This window comes from Podarcis pityusensis (assembly GCF_964106645.2).
Source record: "Podarcis pityusensis genome assembly, chromosome: 1".
Classification (NCBI taxonomy): Eukaryota; Metazoa; Chordata; class Lepidosauria; order Squamata; family Lacertidae; genus Podarcis; species Podarcis pityusensis.
Genome location: NC_138028.1, coordinates 92,079,395 through 92,103,884, shown reverse-complemented (window position 1 = coordinate 92,103,884; position 24,490 = coordinate 92,079,395). Strand labels below are relative to the sequence as shown.

Genomic DNA, 24,490 nt, shown 5'->3' with positions numbered 1-24,490 from the left:
GCTGATGTGGCAAGTGGCTAAAACTCCCCATAATTCACAGGGTTAAATGGTGATTACAACCTTTAAACCAGATGTTTTGGAAAAAGATTATTTGCTCACAAGCCATTTAGATCTAATTTTAATTTAATGCATCTACAGGGAAAATACCAGCTTCTTACAACTTCTTTAATAATTGCCAAGGTCAATCACTCTAATTCTGTAATGGGTTTTCCACTATTTGGGTGGATACACACAATCATTTCTGTCAGGAAAAGGCCACTTTTTGTGGTTACTATTCTGTTCAATAGTCTAGCAGCAGAGTGGTCCTTAAGGTATTGAGAGCCTTACATACAAATATCTTGAATCTGGCCTGGTAACAAATTGGCAGCCTGTGCAGATCTCTTGAGCAGGGTTGTGATATATGTATGGACAGAGTCTCACTTCTGTGAACATTCATGCTGCATTGCTCTGCACTGTATTTTCCAGACCAATCACAAGCAGTGCATCATAGTAACTACAATAGAGTGCATTGAAGTAACCCAGTTTTGAAGTTGTCAGTACCTGGAGTATTGCAGTCAAGCTATCCTGGTCCCAGAACAGTTGCAGCTAGCACAAAAGCCAAGAATGATAAAAGGTGGTCCTAGCGACTGAGGCCATCTGAGCCTCTGGTGACAAAGCTGGATCCCAAAGCATGCCCAAACTGTGAATCTGCTCCTTCAGAGAGTATATCTCCATCCAAGGCATGCAAGTGACCAATTTACTGCACACAGGAACCACTCTCCCATAACAATTCCATCAGGGCCCCAACTCCAGAAGGCCTAGTTTTGCCGCCACTCCTTTTTTGCGGGGGGGGGGGGAGCCCGCCATGTTCCCCTACAGTTAGGGGATGGGACCACACATCTAGGCCTCTGGCCCAAATTATCACTAGCCCTTTCACTCATGCTCTACTTTCCCCTGCCCAGAACCAGCAACACTGAAGCACCATCGCTGTAGCTCCCTGTCACATGCCCACACAGACAAATCTTGACAGCATCAACTAATAACACCGCATAAAGCATGAAGGTTAGGGTTTCAGATGTTAAACTAAGGGTCTGTAATAATCACAGACAGAAGATACTAAACCTTTAACTGCACTGGGGTTTGTATTCAGCTAAGTTATAGAGCAGACCCATTGAAATCAATGCAATTAAGTAGGACATGCCAGTGCGTTTCCACTGAGTCTGACTTAGCTGGATACAATCCATTATCATTATTATGGTCATAACATTCCTTTCCTATTGGTAAACATGCTCCCCACCCCCGGGGGAAAAAATCAATAAAACTGTAAGTTCAAAAAGACTCCCCCACAAGCCATGTGATTTACAAAACAGTCAAGCCTGCTTCTGACCTTAAAACACAAAATCAATTTGGAGTGTTCAAACTATTGTCCTTTGAATATTTCTTGAAAGTTCACGTATTAGAACAGCACATGTTTCCATCTTCTCAATTTGTTTTCCCTTTTATCTGCTCTTTGATTTAGTAATACTGCACACATTTTAAACCATTTTGGAGTGCAAGGCATTTTAAAATAAAACCACACCTTGGTACAATCAATAAACAACTGCACCATGATGATTTACATTTCCAAGGAAGGTCAATAACACTATTCATGAAGAATTTCACCATCCATGAAAAAAAATGAGAACTGCAATTTTTAAGAGGTTACAGTATGAACAAAGGCTGCAATCATATGCACACTTATCTGCCCTATTGAAGTAAAAGACATGTACTGTATGGGATTGCACTGAAAGACTGCACTCCACAACACACTGGGAAGAAAGTCCTACTGAACAAAATGAGGCTCCCTTCTGAATAAACTAGATCAGTTGTTTGATCCATGCATGCATGTGCACACATTTTAAAGTTACAAAATGGTGCAGTCACTGCACATAGAAAGGAAGTTATACTGTTTGTCACAGTACTATAATAGTCATGAAGCCAAGCCTATCCTTTGACTTGGCATTTGTACAACTAGTCCAGACAGGAGAAATTACCATGTTTGCAGAGACAAAATATTGTAATTTTGGTGCTGTGGAATGAAAATGTATCCACAGTGTATGTGCTCTTGAGGGATGATATTTAGATTCCCCGCAACAATAGCCCAGTTATTGTTCAAAGTGATGCTGCAGATGCTGAAGCCCAGAATCACTTCATAATTGACAGCGTAAAAATACATTTTCAGCTTCATCCAGAACCTGAGTTTTGTCCATCTCCTAATTTCATGCCCAATAGCTCAGTTATTAAGCCCCCGGTGGCATGTTACTTATCTAATAAGGACCTTTGAAGAGCGATGTGTTAATCATTTCAGAGGAGATAAACAAATCATTAAAAGATGCTTGTGAACTGCCTCAAAATAAATTATAGAACATGATAGGATTGCTACGGTGTAAATTATCACCGGAAGATGGGAATTAATGTTTTAAGGATCTGCGCCATGTCAAATTTAATATAACATGACATGGGAACAACAACACCAGAGGAATCGCATTCACATTTGCCTAACACAAATGTCACAGAGAAATTGTTACAATGGCTACCTTTGTATATTTCCCCTGAGATGCTAACATTTCATCAGGTAAAGGCAGCATCTATGGCTGTACTGAGATGTGGGGTTTATTGTGTTAGTTTTACTGGTTATAATGCTAGCACTGCTGTCTCATGTGTTGCTGAAAGCCATGGAGCATTGTGGGGCCCAGAGAAAGCAAAGAAGGGCAGGGAGAAGGGAGAAGAAAATTACCGTACACAGAGACAAAAAGGATGAAGCAATGGAAGGGAAGAAACCATTTACAAGCAATCCATTCTGGCCTGTTAATGGAGAGAGAGAGAGAGAGATTTGGTTCTGCCTTTGCCCACTTTCTTCATTTTATTTCTTTTTCTTCCTCCACCACCCTTCTTCTTTCATGGAACCCAACCAAGGCAGCATACATGCACACTTTGGGCTCTGCCTAATACAAATGTAGCAGAGAAATTGTTACAGTGGCTCCCTTTGACGATGGTCCAGGCCACTGGCTGCATGTGGCCTCCAATGGATTATCCCTGAGGGAACATGGCCCTCAACACAATTAATAGCACTACTAGTGGTAGTACTTATATGCTGCCCATCTGACTGGGTTGCCCCAGCCACTCTGGGTGGCTTCTAGCAAAATATAAAAACACAATAAAACATCAAACATTAAAAAAACTTCCCCATAGAGGACTGCCTTCAGACATATTCTAAAAGTCATATATCTTTTTGACATCTGGTGAGAGGGCGGACACCGCTACTGTGCCTTCTCAGTGAGGGATCCACTAGAAGGCCCTTGTAGCTGGACCTCAGCCCCAACCCTGCTTTATGGGTTAGGGCTGGAAATGCTGTGTGTTTCCTCCATGGTTAAGAAAGCCTAGGCAATATCAGGTCCCAAATTGCAACTTGCAAGGCCCATCTGTGTGTACTTGCCTATCCTGTAATCTACATACATAGATGGAAACACTGGTAAATTAAAAGTGAGCAGATGCTCAGCAAACCCAAATCTATCCTGATTATGGGGAAAATCAGGTTCATGTGGAATGTAGAAATCTAGAGCTAGCTCAGCATCTCCTGAATATACGGTATATCCTGTTTCTTACCGAATAATAAGCACATACCAAGAAATTGTGAGAGTTACATTACTGCCTTTATTGAAAAACACACCTCCCTTACCGACCACAATCTCTGGAAACTCTCCTTCCTATTGCAGCCCAGCAAATATGGGGTCCTGCACTGCCTGGTGTGAACACAGAAGTCAGAGGTGATCACAAATCAGTGAGCGAGACGGTGAGCTTAAATGTGAGCCAGCTAGCTTGAACATATGCCTGGTCAATGAGTCACATTTGGGAACTGATTCGCTCCAAGTTTCTGGCCTTCAATACTTGGAAGCTGTGTACCAGACTGAGGGAGTTTGGTCAGTCTCCTTCTCCGTTGGTCATTCATGCTGATGAACTGGCTCGTTTCAGATACATACTGATGCTTTTCACCCTGGACTTCAGATAAGAGGCGACATTGTGTTGTTCTTCTGAGCAGTCTGTGTTTTGTTGGGAGAGAAATGTCACCCCCCAGGAGAGCTGATAGAGGTCCCTTTTTCCGACCTTGCAGTGCACCCTTAGAATCTGCCTGTGTCTGCTTCCCCTCAGGTGGCGCCTCCCTGCTTCCAGTAGCTGAGCCATTCCCCTCAGGCTCTCCTAAACTGCGTCGTTCAACTGAGTCGTTCCTCTCAGGCTTTCCTTTACCGGGTTCTTTAGCTAAGTCATTCCCCTCAGGCTGTTCTTCGAGTCCTTTAGATGAGCTGCTCCCCCCAGGCTCTGCCTTACTTTGTCCATCAGGCACCCTAGTCTTCCCTGCCCGGGACTTGCTCCTACCACCGTGCGACGACCTCCTTCCAGCTTGAGACTTGCTCCTCTTGCCATACAGCTTTCTTACCCGAATCTGGGGCTCTTTCCTTTTCAGTGGCAGCACTCTGCCACCAGAGGAAGTCAGATGTGTTTGAGGAGCCACTTTAGTATCAGCACAAGCCTTTCCCTTCATACCATTGAATTCTGTTCCCTTCCCAGGTTCAGACTCTATCGTAAGCCTGGGCTTCTCACCTTTGGACTCCGGCTTGTCATCCTTCGGCTCATTCTTTCTGAGCAGCTTTTCGCTTTTCACAGCACGTGGGTTGCTTCTTTCTGGCGGTTGCTTCTGTTTCCCAGCATGAGGCTCCCTATTCCAAGCCTGAGGGTTGTGTTCAGAAACCACCTTGTGCTTCATAGCTGATTCATTACACACAGGGTCTGGTTTCTTGTGACTGAGGGACCCCTTATCTGGCCTGGGCTGCCCCTCGTCCTGCCTAGGCTGCTCTTTTTTCCTTGTGGCATGCCCCTTGTCCTTATCCGTATGCCCCTCCCCCAGCCTAACAACTCCTGGGTTGTTCTTATCTGATGGGGGATGCCCCTCGTCCACTCTCTGTTGCCTCATGTTTGCCTTGAGATGCCCTTCGTCTGGTCCAGAATTCTCACCTGGCTTGGGAAACACAAAATACCCTTTATCTGACTTGGAGTGTTCCACTTCTGGGCGAGATGGTCCCTTATTAGTCTTATGCCCCTCTTTCAGATCACATTTCCCTTCCCCTGGCCTAGGACAACCCCTGTCTGACCTGAGATGTTCCTCACTAGCCTTTGGACCTTGTGCTGCTTTTGCCCAGCGATGACCAGCATTAGCCCCAGAAAAGCACTTGTCTTTCTCATGTTGCTTTCCTTCAGCCCAGTCTCGACACTCTTCTGCCCAGTCTCGCCATTGGCTTGCCCAGCGCCGCCAGCCTTCTGCCCACCGACGCCTTTCACATGTCCAAAACCGATTCTTTTCTGGATAATAGTAGCCCCTGTCCAACCTGTAATCCCAGTTGTTTGCGTTAATTTCTCTATCGTAAACAGGTATGCCTGCAAGAGCCAGAATATATTGGTCAACTGGAGGTCTGTTCCAGTGATGGAGCTACAGAAATAAGCCTAGGATCTGCACTGACACACTCTTTCCATGTCCAGCATGGTTAAAAATTATCACACAATTTCAGGGCATGGTTTATGTTTCTCCCATAGAATGAAATTTGTAGAGCATGTAAACATCCAGAATTATTATGACTCGCTGACAATAATGTTAACTATTCTGTTGCATTCTGTTGCATTCAGACTTGGTCATGCTTAGAGTAGACCCACAGAAATCAATGCAACTTGATAGTCACAATCAATGAGATTTCTGTGGGTCTGCTCTAAGCATGACTAAGTCTAGATCCAATCCTTTTTGTCACCCTTATATCCTATTTGCACTAAGGGTATGCTGAATTCAGCCACACATGTTCTCTCTCAGTCCCTGGTCTCTAAGTCCCTATGTTGTCTGAGGCATACAGCAAGGGATCTTGAATATCCCACCATCTACCAGATGGCCCACCAGAATTTGGTCAGTGGTCTGCATTTGGTGGCTTTAGTAGGAACACCAATCGTACTCACACAAAGGAAATACCCAAGAAAAAGAGTAAACAGATTGGGTTGTATTCAATGCTGTGTAAGCAAAATTCCATTCATGCAACAGGACTTTCCAGAGATTCCCTGGGGCAAATTGTAAGGGTGTGTAAAAGCTATACAGGGGAGGAAGTTCCTTTGTGCCAAGCAGAAGTCTGTTATGTGAATGGAACAGAGGCACTGCATGCCACTCATTATCATGTCCCAAGGAAGTTAGGATAATAATGCACCACACACATTCAACAGGGGAGAGAGAAGCAGACATTGAAGGAGATATAAGACAGGTAATGGAGAACAGTGCCTGAATTGACTAAGGTGCATAATTTTGCCAAGTAAATGAGAACAAGACTAGAATAAACCAGAGAGGGTTCATTTTTTGCACCCAGCATCCCCTGGTTTATGCTGGTTGTGCTGGTTATAATTCTTTTATCTGCTGTGTCTTGTGCTACTTTGGGGATAGCATTGCTGGGCTTTTATTTTTTGGTTTTTAGGTTTAGGTGTTTTGTTTTGTTCTGGTTTTGTAAACAGGACTTTGTATTTTATTGTCTTTGTTAAGTGCACAGAGGACTTGGTCAGATGGGCAATATATAAATACTGCTATCGTCATCATGACCAAATGGGTTTTATTCAGTGTTAGTCATACTCAGAGTAGACACATTGAAATTATTGAAAATGCATAACTTAGGCTCATTAATTTCAATAGGTCTACTCTACATAGGACTTTGTTGGCAGTAGCTTGGTGTTACCCTCTTCCCCCTGCCTGCCATTCCAGGCGTTAATATTGTGAATATTGTAGATTCCCTAGATTACACCAATACAACATATGCTAATCAATGAAATTGTTCTGTCTTTTCCATTGTTTATTCCAGATTTGAGTGTATTTGGCATATATCCTGCGCCTTTATTCATTCATTCATTTGTTCAGTCATTTGTTTGCTTGCAGAGCTAATCATCCTTACCTATAATTCACAGGACAAAGAACATGTTTTCTTATTGGGTTGTTTTGTTTTTTGTTTGCCTAATGAGCTGTGAGAGAATAAGGTGGTTTTCAAACAAAAGGAAACAAAAAACCCTCTGAGTCAGAATTTTCTGGGTGTCTCAATTTTCAAGAGGGAAAGCATGCGTTCTGAAAACCAGGCTCCTTGGAGGTGCCCTGTACACACTGAGGTAAGCATTTAACACCTGTCACAAGGCATAATACAGCCCACTCAAATTTACCATTAACATGGATAGATACCGTCTTCCCGTCCTCTTCAACTTCCAAGTACTTGCTTTCATTCTCGAGATGTCTGAAGGGGAGAAATGTCACATAGTTACCTGACCATACAAGGGACAGATGCCTTAGGAACAAGAGAAGCCTCCATATTATAGCCTCCTTGTTCAAACACTCATTTGGATAGATCCCTATGTGCATATGAGAACTTTATTTGCTCCTATATATGTGTAGGAATCTACCCGTCAAGTCACTGATGTCTCAAATATTCATCTAATAAAAGTTTCCGCACAAATTCTGTAAGGCAGACATATGACTGTTAAACTCACTCATATACCTCTTTCCTCTAAAGATGTACAGATACCTTCTCACATCCTGTACACCTGAGAGAGTCAGACAAATTACTTGCTTGCTACCCTAAGGACTCCAAGCAACATACAAAGTATAAACACAGATGCGTTACATTATCCTGGACCCAGGAGTTAGGAACATAAAACAAGCCTGCTGGATCAGGCCAATGGCCCATCTTGTCCAGCATCCTGTTCTCACAGTGGTCAAACAAATGTCTGTGGGAAGCCTGCAACCTGGACATGAGTGCACACCTGTAATTCCCAGCAACTGGTATTTCAGAGGCATTTTGCTTTTGGACATGCTTGCACATTGCAAACACACAGAGTTATGCAGCCAGGAGAATCAAGACTTAAGGAGAAGATTCCTACAAAGATGTCTGTCCCCCCACTTACCTTTTGGTTGTGATTTTTTTGCCATTCATGAAGGCAGTCATGATGGAAAAGTGATGGAACCTTTTAGGAGCGCTGAAGAAGGATACAGAAAAATCTGAAACACACAGGTTGCCACATACTCATTATGAAGTGCATCCAGGCCACAAATTACACATACACACACAAAACAAGCACACTGTAATTCATCTTTCATCCTCTCTTGTAAGATGCTCTGGTCAGGGGTAGCTAACTCAGTGCCCTCCAGAAGTTGCTGTAATCATAGCAATGCTGCCTGGGTGTGATGCAGGTTTGATTTCCAAAACATCAGGAGGTTATAATATTGTCTACACTTGCTCTTGTCAATTACCTCAGCGATACTAGTTATAAGACTAAAAAGGACCTCTGGAGCTATTGAACTTGCTCCCTAAGGATCAAATCACCTCCACAGCAGCTTCCGCCCCAGCAGACTTTTACATCAGATTTAGTGATTTTTCTGATAACACTGGCAGTGGGAGGAAGGGTTGCTGGTAACAACAGCAGAAGTCTTATGCTGCTGTTTAGTCACCATTTTGGCACAAAGCACCAGAAGGACAAGTGGAACTGAAATACTGAAACCAGAAATAGGCCGAGGGACAGAGAGAAAGAGAGAGAGATGATGATGATGATCAACACACCCTTCCAAATAATCTTTTCCTTAGGCATTGCTCTTCTGCTCTCTTTCTACAGCATAGTTTTATGCCTGGCCTGTATGTATTCTCAGTTTGGTTAAATCCTTAAAACCTGGCTATTTATTTCTCTTTCTATCAGAATACTATGCCACAAACAGACGCCTCACCACAGGTACCTGCAGGTATAGGTACCTGCAGTGCTATTTTTCTAGAAAAAGAGGTGCCAGAACTCACCATGATCGCCTCCCTTGTTCTCTTATCATGGTAATGGAGCCCACCTGAGACGTGCCAGAACTGAGTTCCAGCAAGTTCCGGCAAGTTCCGGCTGGAAAAAAGCCCTGGGTACTTGAATTAGCGGTCCTAAGCTAACAGCTGTGGCAACCAACAGGCTTCACAGCAGAGCAGTTTTCCAGAAAGGATGTAAAGGTTACCTGAAGAAGAACGTTGTTTTGTGAAGAATATTTTGATGCCATCGTGATCAAACACAGACAGGTGCTTCTCATCCTCAGATCTCTCTAAGGAGAGAGAAAGGGAAACAATTCCAAATGCTGTGCTGTTTGAAAGGGATATGTAAATAGCATGGTTTTGAAAAATAAAAATGAGCTGTTACAACATCACCAAAGTTGTTGCATCTTCTCCTTCCAGGATGTATGGGAGGATTAAGGAAAGGAGGCAAAAGAATCTCTCCTTGGAGGCAAAACTAGTTATTTCCTCCAAGTTGCTTTCCAATCTACCAGGCTGCAGCAGTCATGGAACCCCTAGATACAGTCAACCTACATGTATTATAGTAGCTATTTTCAACTGGCGGCATGCTTCTTTGTGCGTAAGGAAACAGAATTAGATTCTGGATCTCTTTAAACACATATGGGTGAAGAAGACTTTTGAAAACCATTCATAGCTCTTGAGGTATGTGTACAAAGGGGTGAGGAACATTTTGGGCTCTGCAGGTGGTGAGATGATACATCTGGCAGTCACAACAGCACTATGGGCATCACATGTTTGACAGGTGGGTTGCTCCACACACCCACTGAAATCCTTTGTGGTCCCCACAATCCTGTCTGAGCACAGGATAGGGCTGAATGCTCTTTGCAGAAGTTTCTCTCACCCTTTTAAAGATTGCTGGAGCAATCTTTTTTAAAAGAGGGTGAAACAGCTGCAAAGAGTGTTCAGTTGCTTTCCTGAGCCCAGTGCTAAACAGAACCATTAATGTCCTGTTAGGAACGGAGTGAGAAATTTGTTTTCTTAGCATTTTAATGCAAACCTACCCAATTCGCATATCCAATACACAAAACAAAACACAGCTATCTTTCAAAAGTCAGACCTCTCTGAATTTTGCAACACCATTTTCCAGCAAAATAAGTGTACAAAAAAGTGTACATATATTCATGAAAATCATGTTCCAAAATGCATCAGGCTAGAGGAAATTGGTTGAAAAACTGGATAGAGTGGATGCAATGTCACATGCAAAAATCATGCACTTTAGGGGAAATGAATGCAAAAATATGTGGGCTTCAAGAAAAAAATGCAAACTGATGTGGAAATGTGGTGAAAGGCTGGAAAAATGTGAATCCAAGAGGAACTGAAGTGGACAGGTTGGTAAGTCCCACTAAGCCTTAGAGATGTTAATAGGCTTAATCAGAGGTTGGGACGAGGCCCTTGGCCTCTTCTCTAGACTACTCACTTGTTTCTTTGAACGTCTCTGTGCTGCTCCCATCATACTGTTTACGCGTGTTTCCTGGAATAGAAGTAAAAGTGGAAGGAAATTTCAAGCTGCCTCTTCATCTCTAGCTTTGAGTTTTCCAGTTTTATTGCTGCTGTTCTGCATCATGTCCCTGGTTCAAACCACACCACATGCATAAATCCAGCTCAGTGACTATTAGACAAGCCGCTGTCTCTGGACTTCAGTTCTCTCCATTTCTATGCAACCCTTCATCCGAGGCTCACAGGGCAGTTTACATTATAAAAACACAAAAATACATAACACAGTAAGAAACAAAAACAGTTTAAAAGGCCATAACTGGCGAATTAAACAAAGACCTGGGAGAAGAGGAATGTTTTTGCCTGTTGCCAAAAGATACGATGAAGGCGCCAGGTGAGCCTCCCTGGGGGAAGCATGGCTGGGAAGTGTATGTGAAGAATGTAATATCAATTTGACAGTGGGGAGATGCACAGCGCATGATGGGGTGTGGTATCTTTTCCAACTGCTGGGCCAGAACATGACTTCCACTGCCACCTCCAGGCCACTTTGACAGGTGGGCAGAGCCGCCCAATTGTTAATTGTCTTATTATGATGGCAGGTGACAACTTCAGAGGGGCCTGCTGTTAGTGCTGATCAACTGATTTATATTGACGGTGAGCCCCACGTTGGCCTTTTGCAGGCATGGTTTGGATGCAAACCATGCCTGCAAAAGGATATTGTTTCTCTGCAGCTCTTTGCAAAGCTGGTCTACAAAATAAAAATGTCCAGTTACAAGTGCAGTTTGACTCCAAACCACACCAGCTTCAAAAGGCCTTGCTGTTAGTGAGCTCCGCTTGCCAAGGAACAATCAAGAGTGTGCTTAAAACTCCTTATTGTTTCTTTGCAACCACGTATTTACGTGCCCCACACCTGATGTTCCAAATGATGTCGGGTGCAGAGCAGGTGGGTGTTGTTTGGGGAAAACAGCCTTGCAGCCCAAATTGAGACTCCTGCTGAGTCTAATTTGACCCACAGTCCAAACTGTATTATTATGCTATATCTTACTAGGAATTGGAGATAAAGGAGAACAGAGTTGTGGCAGATCCATATTTCTTGTAAAGTTTAGCTCCAATCATAGTTAGTTTCTCCATATTCAAGCCTTTTTTTAGAAAAAAAATCATTCTGTCAGCAAGGTAGAAGGTTGAACTTCCATCCTTCCAAAGATAATTGTAAATGGAGATTAGATTAAGCAGCTTAAACTGGAGTGGAAGGAAACAAAGGTCAAATGTGGGAATGGTCTCGTATGTGCATTGAAGGATTGGGAGAAAATATGTTAACAATTCCGACTATGCAAACAAAAAGATGAAGGAAGGAAGTTTGGAATTACTTATGCAACCTTGTGTCGCTGCCTAAAGAATGGAGTGTTACTATTTTTATTTGTTCATTTATTTGCATTCTAGAGCAGTTGACAAAGTTTAATCCATGTTCATTATGTTTTTATTTGGGATTAATCAGTCAAAAATAATTTAGCTGTTGTGACTGTGAATGCTCTATTGGAGAGAGGAAGAAAAGGAGCACTGAAGAGAAACTGGGTGCCTTACTGTCTGAAAGGACTTTGTAGGCTTCCACAACCTCCTTGAACTTCTGTTCAGCTTCTGCCCTGTTATCTGGATTTTTATCTGGGTGCCATCTGAGCACTTTACTCCTGTACCTGCACAGTTCACAAGATGCAACAAACATTAGTGGCTATCCATCCTAGAACTATCCACCTATGCTATCCACCGTGATAATGGTGAGAACCACCCAAATAGGCTAGTGACCATCTTCCAGTCCCATTATTCTGGACAGTTTCTCAGACCATGACTTATCATGGTGATGATGAGGCAATAGCTTGCAACTGGATTTCTGCCTCAATTGTCCACGGAGGAAGCCAAGTTAACAACATAGGAACCTGCCTTATACCGAGTCAGATCATTGGTCCATCTGGCTCAGTATTTATCTACAGAAACTCTTGAGGGTTCTTGCCCAGCCCTACCTGGAGATGCCAGGAATTAAACATGAGGCCTTCTAAATGCAAGGCAGGTGCTCTGCTTCTGAACTATGGCACCTTTCCTGATATTAAGTCACTTACTAATATCAAGCCCTGCTGGTAAATGTTGACAGAGAAGCAACATGAGGAACGATTAAGATTACAGGGTTGTAGGAAAAGGGGTGAGGGACGCGGGTGGCGCTGTGGGTTAAACCACAAAGCCTAGGACTTGCTGATCAGAAGGTCGGCGGTTCGAATCCCCGTGACGGGGTGAGCTCCCGTTGCTCGGTCCCTGCTCCTACCAACCTAGCAGTTCGAAAGCACGTCAAAAGTGCAAGTAGATAAATAGGTACCGCTCTGGCGGGAAGGTAAACAGCGTTTCTGTGCGCTGCTCTGGTTCACCAGAAGCGGCTTAGTCATGCTGGCCACATGACCCGGAAGCTGTACGCCGGCTCCCTCGGCCAGTAAAGCGAGATGAGCGCCGCAACCCCAGAGTCGGTCACGACTGGACCTAATGGTCAGGGGTCCCCTTTACCTTTACTTAGGAAAAGGGGCACTCCAAGGAAAGATTTCTCTTACGCTCTTTTAATATCACTCATAGAGGCACTTTGGGGAACATCCAGGATTTTGTAGTAATCCACCATGGTGTCCATCCATCCAATGCAAAGGCCAGCTGGGAAGCTGAGGAAGAAGAGCAGCCAGATGTGAGGGTGATATCTCTTTCTGAAAATACAATGGGAGTACAGAAGCCTTGGGTTGCCTTGAGGTATGCAGAGGCAGAATGTGTTCCGGGGCAGAAGATCTCACATTCCAATTTGGTGTTGATGCCACGACTCCCAGTTCCACCAGCTCTCCCACTTGCGCTTCCCCATCCTTCATGAATTGCGACTCCACACCACTGCACAACATGGCGTCATTATGCAGCCCCCAATCAGAGAGCAGCTCCCTCTCCCTTTTTAAAAAAAGTAACCAAGTTGATGTGTTTTGCGTTGAATGCATATGTCCATCTGTCTTTCAGTGCATTGAGTATGAGCTGTAAATATAGGAGCTCCTAAGACGTAATCACATTTTATATGAAACATTGTGGGTGGGGGTTCTCACTTCACAATGAAACTCCTGCTACAGCCTCAAATCCCCACAAAAACAATGTCATATCCTGCAGGTAATCAACCATGTTTAATTAAGAAAAGAAATGTCAGCTAATCTGCAACTATCGCCTGCATATTAGGTTTAGTTGAATGTAATTCCAGCTGAGCTTAATAGTGCTAATTCTTAAGTAAAGCATGCTTAAATTTATTATAATCTGTCCAGTTGATTTAATATGTTTACTATTTCATTTTCCTGGTCACATAATCTGTCCATCATAGCAAAATTCCAGGTCTAATTCCCTCTTCTCCTATCATTCACATAGCAAGAATGATGCTTAATTAGACTTCTTATTTCCTGTTGCTCCTGTCATGGGCTTCTTCCCACTCTCCTCACAGCCTACAAAGAAGATCCAGAACGTAACATTTTATTTTTCACTTCTAAAGCTTTTATAATGAACCTTCATTTTTCTAAAGCTCAGCTCACAGCCATTCTGTTGACATGGTACAATATGTTCCTGTTTGTGGATTCCTTTCTTTCTTTAAAAAAAAGAAGAAGAAATCTGACCTTTTAGCATTTTATATGTCACTTACTTTTTCTTCTCCCACTAGATGGTTGGTCTTGGATCAGTTATTGCTCTGTTATATCACTGTAGCCAATTCTTAAGTGATTTTTCTTGAGGTTCAGTTCGTTCTTCTGCTTGCCTAACGAGTGATAAAAATTTACACCTATTGTAAAATTGTGAATAAAACGCTGATTGCAGAAAGTAAAGACAATCATGTGCTATAACATTAACTAGCTCCATCATGCTGCGTCACTGTTTAAGGGATTTGCCTCAGCATCAACAGCGTAGTCTTTTCAGTTTCTTGTTAAAGCCGATTACCATTGAAAAACAACAACACGTTTTTATTACATTATCCATATAGTTTGACCATGGTTGTTACCTTTGCTGCCAAGAGTGATCAATCTATTAATTATTAAGCCAAATTGTTCTGCTGAGAGATGCCAGGGGCAGGGGTGGGAATCTCTTTCTCCAAAACCAAACCAATGTTTTTTAAAGGTATATTAGCTTGCTGGGTGTCAGAGGAGGGCACAGAAGTTGGAGGCAGTGGAGGTTATTGTTCTCCAACAGTCCGTGGAACGAAAGCTTCTGCTAAGATAAGTCAGAATTCCACCGGAAGAACAAGAGAAGTGATGTCACACACAGGCAATGGAACCACACTCCTTCAAACCAATCCCTTGCAGGCAGTGTTCTAAGAGCAACAAAAGGTAGACCCATCTTCTCAACCTAATCTCTAATGTGCAAATCCAGGTATTCAGGGGCAGATGCAGGCCTGGCCTGGAAACTGCTCACTACTAAGCAACATGGGGGGTAGAGTAACTTGCAAGAGACAATGGTCAAGCGGCAGTTTTCCCCTGTGGCCTGTTGCTTGTTGCAAACACACATCAGTGTATCCCATCTAGGGGGCAACAGCTGGAGGAAGCTGGAAGGGAAATGCACTGGTGAGGGGGTGTGGTTAAACAACCCCTTGCCCCTTCATGGTACCCTCCTTGGTCTTGTTTTAAAGCTAGCCTAGCTCTTGCCCAGCTAGCTTGATCCTTGCTGCCTTGACAGCATGGGATTATCCAGTTTGCTTTATCACTAGGTAAAAAAGGTAAAGGACCCCTGTCAAAGGCAACTGTGGGGTTGCAGTGTTTATCTCGCTTCAGGCCAAGGGAGCCGGCATTGGTCCACAGACAGCTTTCCGGGTCATGTGGCCAGCATGACTAAACTGCTTCTGGTGCAATGGGACACCGTAACGGAAACCAGGGTGCACAGAAATGCCATTTACCTTCCCGCTACAGTGGTACCTATTTATCTACTTGCACTGGTGTGCTTTCAAATTGCTAGGTTATCAGGAGCTGGGACAGAGCAACAGGAGATCACCCCATTGCGGAGATTTGAACTGCTGACCTTCTGATGGGCAAGCCCAAGAGGCTCAGTGGTTTAGACCACAGCGCCACCTGCGTTCCCATCCTTATCACAAGGCCAGGCAGCAGTGAGGTAAACAACCTGCCAGCGGAAGTGCCAAACAGCTAAGGAGGGGTGTTGGTGAGATCTGTGGATCTGAAATTTCATAGGTGTGCTTCCGCAATCAAAGGCTGGTGGAAACTAACAAATGGAGCACCATGCACCGAAAAGATTTAAAAAGGCAAGTGCAATTGATTTATGATGAGAAGATCAGGAGAGATAAATATTGCTGTAGAGCTCATCAGGGAGATTATTAGATTGGGAGAAGATAGCAGCCCACACAGTGCTGAGATATAAATACACAAGGAGGGAACAGAATTATCTTGCAAAGTGAAGGAGTGTAAACAAAATGCAAAGGGCAGAATGGAAAAAGAAAGATCCACAGTCCTGGATTTGAAATCATAACAGCTCTGTCAGGCTGCCCTATCGGCTAGCATGATTCACTGCCATTCTAATCGGCTGTGTTGTGGAAATGAGTTTGCCTCAGAAATGTCAGTCTTAAGGCTCTTTCTCACTATAAAGGTATACAGAGGTACTTAATTTGAATGGTGAGCTCATTTTGCAGTCCCCCACTTTTTGTGCAGATGTATAACCTTTCCCAGACCAAGCACAGCGGAAACTGGCTTTGTGCGCTTACAACAGAAGCTAGGTGTGAATAAGGACGGGAGAGAATTTTGTTCAATTGGCATTTAAAGGCAAACCTCCCTGATTTGCACTTTCTGAAACAACACACAGCCACCCATTGAAATCCCCGCTTTTCAAAATTTGGCAATTCAGTTCTCCAGTCAAATATTGTGTACAAAAATGCACATACTGCAGTAAAACATACATAAAAATTCATATATCTATGCAAGTAGCATACAAAAATGCATTCTATTGGGGAAAATTGCTTTGTAAAAATGTGTATATCGTGGAAAATTGCATACAAACGTGTGTATAAAATGAGAAATGCACACTAAAATTGAAACTGAAATTGACAGGTTTACCATCCCTACCCGCAGAGCATGTGCTGTCTTGATTGGAGAGGTTCATTCTTGGATGTCCCGGGGCTGCAATCCTCAGCACGACACAGCATCCTAAACGGACCAGAATGTGCTTATCTGCCCCATTCCCTGTCATGGGTCTCATCTAGAATTGCTACATTGACACAATTACTATAATATACGTGCATTTTTGTATGCATTACTAGGCTGGAGAACAGCATTGCAAAATTTGGAGAAGTGTGAATGTCGAAGGATGGCTGTGTTCCAGTTCATGCATTGTTTCAGAAATTAAGTCGGTTCACCTTTAAATGCAAACTGAATTTAATTCCCACCACCACCATCCCTACCTGCAGAAGAAGCACTGTTTCTCATGCAGAATTCAGCTTCATTGCTGAATTAGCATTAGGACGAACAAGTCCATCTGTCTTCAGGCTCCCTAAAATGCTAAAGCAAAGAGAAAGAACTTTGGATTGGATCCAGGTTTTACGTTTTACAGTCCAATGGCATGATAAGGAAGTATCAATCCAATTCATCAGGCAGGAACAATGCATCTCTTTACTTTGGGTGCATCAGATTTGGAAGGAGACTGGGCTAAAAAGGCAGGAGTTACTTCAGTGTAAGTTCTATGCAAGGAAAATGTTGCTCCATAAATTCTTTGGGGTCGTTCTAGCTATACTTCTGCCTGTCTCTTAGCCTCATGTGAAAGGGTCATGAGGAAAAACTCCTGGGGACAGAAAATGCAGGTGGTCTGTGGCATAATAATGGTGCCATTTTGAAGAGGACTTGTCTTGAAAAGGGGTATTTGGCAGTCTCACAGAAGCCGTGTTCTCATTCTGCAACGTGCCTCGTTTGCACCCAGCCTCCTTCAACTGCCCAGCAGAGAATGCCTGCCTCATGCATCATTTGACTGCTGATACGGTAACAGCCAAGAGAGGGTCAGTGACATTGGATCAATTGTGACAGTTCTTCTCATCCATGCAAGCAGGAATAAGACAGCAAGACCATATTCTTTCTTCGCTTCTCGTTCCTAGACGCAAATTTGAACCAACAGGAATTAAGCATCCACAATTCTTAACCTTCTCGATCTGTCCCACACACGTACAAGTCACCTCCAGCAGAGCTATTAAGTTATTACATTGCGTTTTTATATGAACATCATTCCCTTTTTCAGAGAGAAGATAAGCTTTCAATTAACGGCAGATTTAAGCCAGCTTTATTGGGAGGGAGGCCAGCCTCATTTCCCACACAAGGAGGGAGAGAGCTTTCTTCCTTTCCTCTCTGTGCTGTAAAATAATGATGGAAAGGAACATCTCTGTCCATTATGAGAACAACTTTGATTAGATCAAGAGGGCTAACCTCCAATTCTGGCTTGTTAGAATGGATTTTCAGCTATGTAGGAAAGCAATGTGGGGTCCTGGGTTTGTGGCATGCCTGGCCAATTTTAATGCAGAGATACGAGAATACTAAAAGTATTCCCGCACTGCTGTGGAAAAGTTAAACCTATCATGCAAGGGCACTGTGCAGATTTAATTACAGATTTTCCCCAGAAATCCATAGAAACTGTGATTAAATTCCTAATTGCTTTTGAAGAAGTGAATAAACAGTCAATAAGACTAAGAGAAGTTTCTGTCTTTTCTTCCTTCTGAAGAGATTTAGTGCATGCAATAAGGGCCAAATATGATCACTGAGCAGCGCCAGCCTTCTCACAGATTCAGCAACACCAGTAGTGGACAAGACATTGGTCTTGGACCAGGGAGACCTGAATTCAAATCCTCACCTAGCCAATGAAACTCTTTGAAAAAGCATCACTCTACCAGCCCAACCTACCACACCACATTGATCTGAAGACAGAATGGGGATAACCTCTGACATCCTTGGTGTACAAATGTGATAAATACATTCTTAAGCCCTTAAATCCATTCTATGCAGCCTGAAGCATTAGACTACAAGTGGCCTATTGAATTAAGTACTAACTGAAGTGACAAAAAAACAAAGTGCTGATAAGACAAAATTAGACTGTTCTGCACAAAAGGTTTTTTAAACGCAAGTAGAATGCCAATTCATTTGGTGCAGCTCATGGAGGTTACAACATTGCTGTGGCTGTTCAGCTCTAAAACGCATCATTATTATTATAATTATTATTATTACTATTATTATTATTATTATTATTATATACCACCCTATACCCGGAGGTCTCATCACAACCGTTTTCATCCCAATAGGGAGGGGAAAGTGCTGGAGAGGAGGAGGGTATAAATACATCTGGATATTCCAACATCAAGTTCAACATAAAGTGATGTTTACAGACTGTACCTGCTGAGAAGTGAGAAAAAGAGCCAGTTCACATTACCATTTTCTTGCCTAGTCTTTTGAGAGGCAGCTCACCTGGAGGAAACATATGCAGAATGTGATAGCAGTATAGCATTGTGGTGCTATACCTATATTAGAAGACAGATGAAAAATAAAGAAGACAGATAGATATAAATATTAATTAGGTATACTGCTATACCCGGTGCTTTCCCCCCCTAAAAATAAATTAAAATTGTTTAGGGATACTCTCAATTTCACTCAATAAAATCACCATTTTCTAGTTCAAATTCGGGAAAATAAATACAGTAAATGGACAAAAGTACAAAGATTCTCAAAATGTTTAGGGGTATGCGTCCCCCTGCATCCCCCCCCCCAGAAAAAAGCACTGGCTATACCTAATTCATAGACATATTAAAAAATAAGTAAACAGGGTCCTAAGATGGCACCCAAGACAAAGCAAGGTTGGCCTACCCATGAGGTGGGCTGAGGCAGCTGCCTCAGGTGGCAGAAACCTAAGAGGTGGGACCCCACTGGCACCTTGCCTGCTGCCCCTGCAAGTGGTGGAGAAGCAATGGCAGGAGCTTCCAGCGAGATCTTAAGAGATCTTGCTGAAATCTTGAGAGGTCTTGTATGCTCTACGAGATTTCACCCAAACTTGCCACTGCTTCACAGGTGCTTTGGGGGTCCCTGGACATCTGCCTCAAAGTTGGCACTGCTTCTCTTCCTTAGTCGTTTCCTATCCTGCTCTAGGGATCATCAAAGAGCAAAGGCAGGCACCCCTCCGTTCAAAACAAAACATGATCAAATCTCCGCAGAACAGCTTCATGAAGCGGCTTTGTTTTCCTTTATTCTGTAAGATTCAAAATTCATATAAAGGTGCTGCCATCTAGAGGATATTGTAGTTTAATTACAAATATTGTGCAAATGAGGATTGGAGTCTTGCACCCTTAAAGAAATGTTTTGGAGAACCAGATTTTTAAAAAAACTATGACAATCTTATTAATTTAATTTATACCTCAGCTGCCCAAGAACTGGCAATCTCCTCAAGGTGGCTAAAACCAGTTCCCAAACTACAATATGACACTGTATTGAAACAAATATTACTAAAGATTGTCCAAAAGAAAAACTTATATTCAATAAATAGAGCCATTAAAATAAGTTAAACACCTACCTACCAGAAGTTTTACTTTTCTTTCAGAAAACATGGAGACTTAGACTGAAGTAAACCTTTCTGAGTAGGGTGATCCAGTACAGTGGTATCTCGGGTTACAGGCGCTTCAGGTTACAGATGCTTCAGGTTACAGACTCTGCTAACCCAGAAATAGTACATCGGGTTAAGAACTTTGCTTCAGGATGTGTACAGAAATCATGTGGCGGAGGCGCAGCAGCAGCGGGAGGCCCCATTAGCTAAAGTGGTGCTTCAGGTTAAGAACAGTTTCAGGTTAAATACGGACCTCCGGAATGAATTAAGTTCTTAACCCGAGGTACCACTAATTTAATACTCATAGTAGAAAGAATCTGAAGTATTTATTTGCTCACAACAATAAAAAAAATATAACGTAGAAGATCAATAATACAAAAATTAGAAATCCTTCAAATCTTCTGAAAGAACAAGACCAATAAAACATATTCATTCACATCAAACAGGAAAAAAACCCACAGCAAAACTATGTAATAACCACAGTCCAGGTAATAAAGACATCAGCTCTGGAAAGCCAGTTCGATCAGATGTTTCTTTAAGGCCTTTTGGAGACCTTGAAGCATAGTATCTTATAATATGGGCAGGAATTCCAAAGCTTCAGGGCCACCATGGAAAAGGCCCCGTCCCCCTGACTTTAATGGATATGTGGGCTTGTATGGGGAAAGACACTAACTAAAGCTGCAGTCCTAAGCCTAATTACCTATACCTTCCAACATTTTGAAGTAAAAACCAGGATGTGCGTCCTATGGGGCTGCACTCTCGTGCGAGTCACATGATGCATGCAAGATCATGGCCATGAAAAAAGCATATTTTGGGGGGTTGTGCCTTCACAGCACCCAAGAATGTGTGGCTTTGGGTGTCATGCTCTTGTGTGAAAAAAATGGGATGTACCGATTTCCACTGGCGGGACTCATTATTTGATTCCAACCCTATCACTGTTGTCTGAAGTTCATATCTGTGTGAATCAAAAAGTCAACCATACATTTACATTCATTAATGAAACTTTTGGAAAGTGGTTCTAGGCGGTGGATCAAAAACAACGAGCAATTACAGTAATCAGCTTTTAGAAAGTATACCTTCTTTTCCTCTCATTTCTCTCCTCCCCCCCCCCTTTTTTTTTGTCCTCATCAGATTGAGCAAATAATGGATCCATGTTAGCTGAGTGTTAATTTAAAATAATAATTTTGGGTTTGTTAATCAAGATCTGTGTTTGCACACTGGTTGATGGTGTTGTGTGAAACAAAAGGAAGAAGGCACACCGGGGAGAGAACAGTGAAGGAAGAACTTGTTCCCATCTGATATGTAAAATAGCTATAACTTTGGGCAGCTTCTGTTCAGTCAGCATTAGCGAGACTGTGGAAGTTTAAATTACCTCATAAAATGGAAGCCGAGTGAAAGCACGGTATTACTTAAACAATCAAAAAAGTATAATTTGCAGCTGTAGATCAATGTAGAACCTTATTAAATAGAGAGAACATTACACCGCAGCGTTTATGAGTTATTATTTATTAATGTAGCTTCGCCACTTTAGCTGCAGTGCTCGGCACTATGGATTCTAATGGCATTATACTTTTTGGATAATAGTTGTCTGTCTAGTCTTCAGCTAGATATATTTATTTTCAAACTTAGCATAGCCAGGGTCCTCCCCCCCCCCTTTCAAATCCCACAGCTAGCCTGCTGAGATTAAATACGAGAGACTCGGATTTAGCATCATATTCAAATTCAAAACGGACTCTAGAATTCCCTGTAGGTAACACGGGAGAAATAATCACCTTCCTCATAGGGCTGTTGTGTGGATAATGAGCTATGACTTGTAAAAATGTGGCTTGTAAAGTGGATTGCTGTGCAGGTTTTACATGCAATCTGCGCCTTAAAAGGCTATTCCAGTGTGCGTACTATATAGAGGATGGAGAACAATAAAGGTTTTGTCATTATCAGCCCAAAGGAGCTTTGAAGCTTAAATCGGCTTTCTGTTGAATCAGCTCCTGACACGAACGAACTCCTGACACGAATGCAAAACCGACATGGATGGCAATGTGCATTCAGTCTTGTTTCTGGTTGCTGTCCCATGTTGACAGCATTCATACGTGTCAGAAAATTCATGCAGGTGTGGTACAAGTGCATTTTTGGGGGGGGGGGATACACTTAAGCTTATCTATTGGCTTAAATTGATGTTCTAATGTATTTCAGAAGCTGACTCTTGTGTGGAATATTATGTGTCTTTTTCAGAGCTACGCTGAATAGTCTCCAGTAGGTTGGAAAGACCGATTTTGGTAGGGTAGAAATATTTATCCCCCCACAAACTTTGCATGAATATTCACTCTTTTGACCCACATCAGACCCATAGTTTCATTTAGTTGCTGCTGTTTAGGTACCATCCCCAGCTCAGAAGCTGCTTTGCCCCTCCTTCCTGGATCAGTCATACTGGTGACTTATATAATGGATAGGATGACATCATGAAGCAAGTAGCCAATCAGATTTGGCTCAATAAGGTCAAATCAGAAAACTGAGAGTGGGGGCAGAGCTTCCTAGATGAGCCAACGTTTTCCAGATGAACCACATAGTAGTAGTAGTAGTAGTAATAATAATAAAATTTTATTTATATCCCGCCCTCCCCAACCAAAGCCGGGCTCAGCCAATGATAGACCACATGGTTAGAGAGGTGGTGTTAAATTGTTAGTGTTAATAAAACACCCAATCCTTAGTGTTAATAAATGGAAGGTACCAACCCAAAGAGCAGAGAGTGATATTTATGCAACTTATTCCATGATGTAACAAAGCATCAAAGCCATCTTTGGTTCTTGGCTTTTCAAAGTACAGCAACAAAGCACAGTAGTTTTCCATGCACCAATCAAATCAACCCTTTCTAGGACATCTGTATCTTTCTAGTAGTGCAAAGCAAATGAATTACGGATGCATCCCTATTTGCCATCCCTGGGGATTTATATTGAGCCCAGATATAAATAAATAGATAGACAGATAGATAGATAGAGGCAGGGTCATTTCCCCAGGAGTTCAGATTTTTCAAATCCGTATTATACCTACCTTAGCCATCTCAGTACCTCTGTAGTCTTCGGAGAAAATTTAATCAGACCGACTTGTAACTTTTATCACCAGGACTAATGAAGCTACAAGAAATGAAATTGGATTACAGTTCAAACATCCTGCTCTAAAGTTTGCTTTTACTTCATAACCACGAGCAAGATGGAGTACTGAGTTTTCATCTTTAAGGCTGTTAGATGATCCGGTTGTGCAGCGACCCCCCTCGGCTAGTGCCAAATTTAATTGCATTATGCAGCACGGCAAGGAACATGCCGAATGGTTGGGGGGGGGGGTAAAGATGAGAATGCAGGCTCACTGTTGTAGAAGCTGTGAACCTTGAACAAAAAAATAATAATTCATTGTTTTTCTGAGCTCCTCTCTGAAGTGGCTATGGATACAGCAGTGGAGGAGAGGCAGGGGCTCAATGGTAGAGGACATGCTGTCAGCGCAGAAGATCCCAGGTTTAATCTCCAGCATCTCCAGGCAACGCTGGGAAAGATCTCTGGTCCAAAAATCTTGAGAGCGCTGCTGTGAGTGTGTGTAGACAATACTGACCTAAATAGGCCAGTGGTCTGACTCAGGAAAAGGCAGTGTCACATATTCATCTGTATTCCATTTCCATAGGACTAGGCTGCTATTGTACAAAAATTAGCCATGTGTTAACTTAAGGGACTATGCAGAATTTATATAGATTAGCACAGGCAGTTGAACAGTAACTTCTTCTCGCTGGGTCTTCCCTCCTTGCCTTCCACAAGTAAACATGCACTGGCGGAGGAAGAGGGGGGCCGGGGGAGCGCACCACCCCTGGCACCACGATCCCGGTGGGGTGCCATCATGGCTGCCCTTCCACGCTGGGCGCCACACCCCCAGGATGCGTGCCACGCCCCCAGGATGTGCATCATGCCCCCAGAACACGTGCCACACCCCTACAAGCCATGCGCCAGCCAAGCCACCATCTGCTCTCTGCCCCCGGTGCCGCAGCATGAGGCTCTGCCACTGTAAACATGGTATTAGAAAGCACTGGCACCATTTGTTAATACGATTTTATACTACCCAGTTCCCTGACTGGTACAAACTAAAGGGAAGCTTGCTTCAGAAACAGTTTCCTTGTGAGAAGCGAACACTTGTTCAGTATCTTTTTTTTTTTTTTTACAGAGAAAAGTACAGGTTGAGCAGATGGGTAGCAAGCATATCCACTAGAGATGCTACTCAACAAGCATCACAAAACCTAAGAAGCTGCTTTCTCCAGTCAGAAGTCTCTTAGCAGCCTTTTTCACCAAGCACCATACTTGCTCACATTCACATTCGAAAAATTGCTCATAGGCCAAATGACACGTGGTGCAGGAAACACATACAGTGGTACCTCAGGTTAAGTACGTCATTCGTTCCAGAGGTCCGTTCTTAACCTGAAACTGTTCTTAACCTGAAGCACCAGTCTAGCTAATGGGGCCTCCTGCTGCTGCCTCACTGCCAGAGCACGATTTCTGTTCTCATCCTGAAACAAAGTTCTTAACCCGAGGTAC

At 42.9% G+C, this 24,490-nt stretch overlaps 1 protein-coding gene and 1 long non-coding RNA gene across 3 annotated transcripts; one reads left to right on the top strand and one right to left on the bottom strand.

Moving 5' to 3' along the window:
- Positions 1 to 3,649: 3,649 nt before the first annotated feature.
- On the bottom strand, positions 3,650 to 14,570 carry LOC308477965 (uncharacterized protein). Of its 2 annotated transcripts, none has more exons than XM_081007111.1 (9): positions 14,365 to 14,570; positions 14,014 to 14,124; positions 12,914 to 13,057; positions 11,907 to 12,016; positions 10,309 to 10,362; positions 9,059 to 9,142; positions 7,981 to 8,074; positions 7,243 to 7,313; positions 3,650 to 5,448 (listed from the first exon to the last, which is right to left on the bottom strand). In XM_081007111.1, the coding sequence occupies exons 3-9, from the start codon at positions 12,985 to 12,987 to the stop codon at positions 3,854 to 3,856; spliced, it is 2,082 nt and encodes a 693-aa protein (XP_080863237.1). In that variant the 5' UTR covers positions 12,988 to 13,057; positions 14,014 to 14,124; positions 14,365 to 14,570; the 3' UTR covers positions 3,650 to 3,853. The 2 variants fall into 2 exon arrangements, with proteins under 2 accessions (XP_080863237.1, XP_080863236.1); XM_081007110.1 differs by having other exon boundaries at positions 12,914 to 13,015.
- Positions 14,571 to 14,599: 29 nt separating this feature from the next.
- LOC308479319 lies at positions 14,600 to 18,031 on the top strand. The gene is made up of 2 exons (XR_013987605.1): positions 14,600 to 14,689; positions 17,274 to 18,031. It is a non-coding gene; the product is annotated as an uncharacterized lncRNA (long non-coding RNA).
- The last annotated feature ends 6,459 nt before the right edge of the window (positions 18,032 to 24,490 follow it).